The 4,059-nt window shown below is 36.9% G+C and overlaps 1 protein-coding gene across 1 annotated transcript in view; it reads right to left on the bottom strand.

Moving 5' to 3' along the window:
- Nucleotides 1-4,059, bottom strand: part of LOC103801380 (nipped-B-like protein) — a gene marked incomplete at its 5' end in the record, with an annotated part of 5,197 nt that continues 1,138 nt past the window's right edge. Inside the window, 4 exons of the mRNA XM_009073793.1 lie at nt 1-448; nt 1,004-1,189; nt 1,805-1,979; nt 2,306-2,601. Of these exons, the coding sequence (XP_009072041.1) occupies nt 83-448; nt 1,004-1,189; nt 1,805-1,979; nt 2,306-2,601 (1,023 nt within the window). The remainder of the gene's footprint in view (nt 449-1,003; nt 1,190-1,804; nt 1,980-2,305; nt 2,602-4,059) is intronic.

The following is a 4,059-nucleotide window of genomic DNA, read 5'->3' as shown; positions in this document are numbered from 1 at the left end:
TTTTTGCCAGAAAGTTGATATCTCAAGTTTTTTTTTTCTGTTATTTCAATTCCTTTAAAATTTGGCTGCATGTACAAATTCATTAGCAGGAAGTTCCATCCTTGGCGGCATACAGCGATCGTAAAGTCTGCACAACTTTATTAGTCAGCTTATTAGCACTTGTTAGAGCAATTTTTTTGTAAATAATGTCTGACTCTTTAATAGTGTCTACCCAAGGCACCAGTTTGCGGCCATCACGGCGCTTAGCCTCAGTCCAGGAGCCACTGTAGGAGCCTGCCATCCACTGAACACTGAAGCCATTGCTGGTTTTCTGTACTACTCTTGCAATTTGTGGTCGGTCTTTGTACTTTGGACAGCAAATAGCGATGACATCCATGACATCAACACTTTCATTCATCTGTGCTGCCAACTCTGTAGAGTCTGAATTTCGTTTTGACCTTCTCAATGACTAAAACATTGGGGGGGAAAAAAGACCAAGTGTTACACAAAAGAACTTTAGTGAAATTATTGCTTTTATTGCTTTTAATCCCTTGACGCCGGGAGTTGGGATTTCCCGGCACACATTCCATTGCCGGCAATGAGACGCACCGCGACCGCCAGCGCCAAGGGGTTAACATATCCTTGTAAAACCACATACTCTTAATTTTTACCCGTGTCTTTATCTCTTATTGATATATAAAATTATATATACACATGAATCATAAAGCTACATAAAAACTTGGCAACAATAAAAAGGATAACACACAGTACATTCCAAAGGAAAATTAATAAATTTTTATATGGGATAAATCTCATTTTCTAGTTTGTTTTTTTATTGTCTTTTCTGTTAAACTTTCTACAAAACTTGTATAAATGTTTAAGTAGAGAATCTCTATCTACAAAATGCTTTCTTTCAGGTGGATTACATTACTTGGTGTACATTTAATAGACTGACATTTATAAACACACAAAAATAATTTTACGCAATACGCTGCGAAATACGTTGACTCCTCCTCCGCCTCACCCCTGAAGTGCCTCCTCCTCTATCTTCCCCATCACTTTCATCATCCTCTGTGTCAGCTGCATTGTTTTTAGGGCTGCCTCCTCCAAGAAGTGATGTAATTGCTTTGTTCCGAGCATTTGTGCTAGCTGACACCTCTCCATCTTCTTCCTCTTCATCAGGATCCAAATGTTCCATAAGGAGCTTGAACTATTAAATAAACCCAAAAAAACCCAGATTGGTCTCCATTCAAACTTTAAAAATTGACAGTAATATCACACTGCATAAAATAAAAACTGAATGAAAAGGTAAAGAAACAGTGTAAAACAAATGGCAGACAACTTCAACAGCTTGTGTTTTGTTCTATCAACATTTTACTTTCATTTTCTAGTACACATGTAAAAGCTTTCTTCCCGTGTTTCCAAAGTTACAAGCTTTCTCTAGTAAATATTTTAAAGAATTGGGAAAATAAAAAAAGGGTAAATACACTAGGTTTAGTCTCTGTTCCTATGATGGAAACAGTCAGGGATAAAGTGAACAAGTTATATGGTAGAGGTATACAAGATGGATACCAGAAATTAGTAAACACTCTGCAAAGATTAATATCCTTTAGTTGAAATTAATTTTTATCGTGTTTAAATTTATTAGAATACTTTGAATGATAATCCTGCTAAACATCCTGAAAGGAAATTGTGAGTTATCAGTATTGCCAGAAACATAACATTTTGAAATGTTCATCCAATACATCAGCATCTACTTTCAAGTTTATGCTGTGTTACCTAGTTTGAAAAGATTTCAGATTTTCTGCAAAGAAAGTTTACTTACATCTAAGTACTGTTTTACTATACTCCTCTTCACTTCTTCAGTGATCTTGGAATTAGCCATATCACTCCGCAGAAAATCCAGAGTTTGTTTTGGATGGAAATACACTCCTGTCTTCCTGTTTATAGCTTTATCATAAACTTTTGCAGATTCAGATGGAGAATATTTCTGAATTTTACTGTTTAAAGAAAACAAAAGGGAAGACCTTTTAAGGAAAATCCAAAGCAATTTCAAGGAAAAGCTTTAAAATTCTTTAGTATAAGTAGTTATATTTTAACCATTCTGTATACAATAGACATCCTGGCAAGAATGGAAATAATTGCTTTTTCTAAGCCAAAGTTTCATTGCATTCAACCTATTATATTTATGTTTTTCTCATATAGAAATCTATTGCCAAAACGATTATTAACAATCAACTAGAAAAAACAAACCCCAACTTCCAAACTTAATCCCTACAAAGAACTCACTAGATAAGAAGATGGCCTATTATGTAAATATCCTTACCTATCAGAGAATCCACAGAGGTTCTTTAAATGCTGTTTCAGCATCAAAAGTAGTAATATGCCTTGGGAGACATTTGCAAATTCAATTAAAGGAGCTGAATTTTCTGGTAAACATTTCATCACAGCATTTATATCATTTTCTTCATCAGAATCTGAATCAGAGTCTATTCGTTTCCGTAACCTCCGAGGCTTAGAAGCTTCCTCTTCGCTTTCGCTCTCACTACCACTGTTACTGTCACTCTCAGTCTCCTCATCTGATGAAGGCTTTCTTTCCTTTTTTTTGTCTTTCACCATAGACTGTGAGACAGAGAAGTTAACAGACATTCCAAAATTAGGGTAAGTAGCATCATGTACATTTCTAAAAAATCTTTATCGACTTAAATTGGGAAGAAATACCTGAACAATGTTATTAATTCATAACTTGATATTCAAAGATTAAAATTATGTATGACAAAAAGATGCTAAATTATAACCAAAGGTCCCTGAAAAATTGATCTGAAGTCCACTTTTTTTGCAAGGTGGTTACAAAAGCAAGAAGCACTCCACTGGCATGCTATTCTTAAAAAGACTGCTCAAGTTTGTTATCGGAGACAGTAAAATGCAGAAGGCCAAATACAATAAATCCGGAAGAAGATTCCATTTTTGGTTGCACCTGAATATAATTTTTGCATGTTACATATATTTCCATATGTACTTTGGTACAGACTAGTCCAAGTTGGTTTTAATCCTTGTTTCTGTTAAAATTCTATGGCACTAATTACACTGCTGACCAGAGAAACTCACAAATCATCACATACAGTACTACTAATATTCAATTCCACTACTTGTAGGGCTACAGAATTTCACACCTGCATTATTACTGCACATAGTATGCTTTTACATAACACAGAACTTAAGATGTCCCAAGTAGAATCTCATCCTCTATGTGCTGATCCCCCATCTAAAGAATGTGCTGTCTCTTTCTAGCAGATTAAAAATAGACTTTGTTAGGGTGAGAATTCAAAGCAGTGTATTTTCCAGGTATCAGCTTTGACTTGTACTTACTAGTCAGATTGGAAATTCTAGAAATGGGTTTGTTTCCTGACAGTTTGGACCTTCTACTGTTAAAGTTGTCCAGGAAGTGAAGACACTGAAGTCTTGAAGAATCACAGAATCACAGAATGGGTCAGGTTGGAAGGGACCACAGTGGGTCATCTGGTCCAACCTCCCTGCTCAAGCAGGGTCATTCTAGAGGACATGGCACAGGATTGTGTCCAGATGGTTCTTGAATATGTCCAGTGAGGGAGAATCCACAACCTCTCTGGGCAATCTCTTACAGTGCTTGATCACCCACACAGTAAAGAAGTTCTTCCTCATGTTCAGGTAGAACTTTCTGTGCATCAGTTTCTGCCCGTTGCCTCTTGTCCTATTGCTTGGCACCACCAAGAAGAGCCTGGCTTCACCCTCTACACACTCTCCTTTCAGATACATTGATGAGGTTCCCTCTCAGTTGTCTCTTCTCAAGGCTGAACAGGCCCAACTCTCAGCCTTTCCTCATGAGAGATGCTCTGGTCCCCTAATCATCTTTGTCGCCCTCTGCTGGAACCACTCCAGGAGCTCCATGTCTTTCTTGTACTGAGGAGTCCAGAACTGGACACAGTACAAGGGACAAAGGCCTTTTTTCTTACAGGGTTGTGTATTGCCATAGCAACAGATACTAGACCATTATTTGGTTCTTATATACTACCTTAAGAATAAGACATATTACACACTCTT

This window comes from Acanthisitta chloris, unplaced genomic scaffold (genome assembly GCF_000695815.1).
Source record: "Acanthisitta chloris isolate BGI_N310 unplaced genomic scaffold, ASM69581v1 scaffold2844, whole genome shotgun sequence".
Taxonomy (NCBI): domain Eukaryota; kingdom Metazoa; phylum Chordata; class Aves; order Passeriformes; family Acanthisittidae; genus Acanthisitta; species Acanthisitta chloris.
This window is presented reverse-complemented; position numbering and strand designations above follow the sequence as displayed.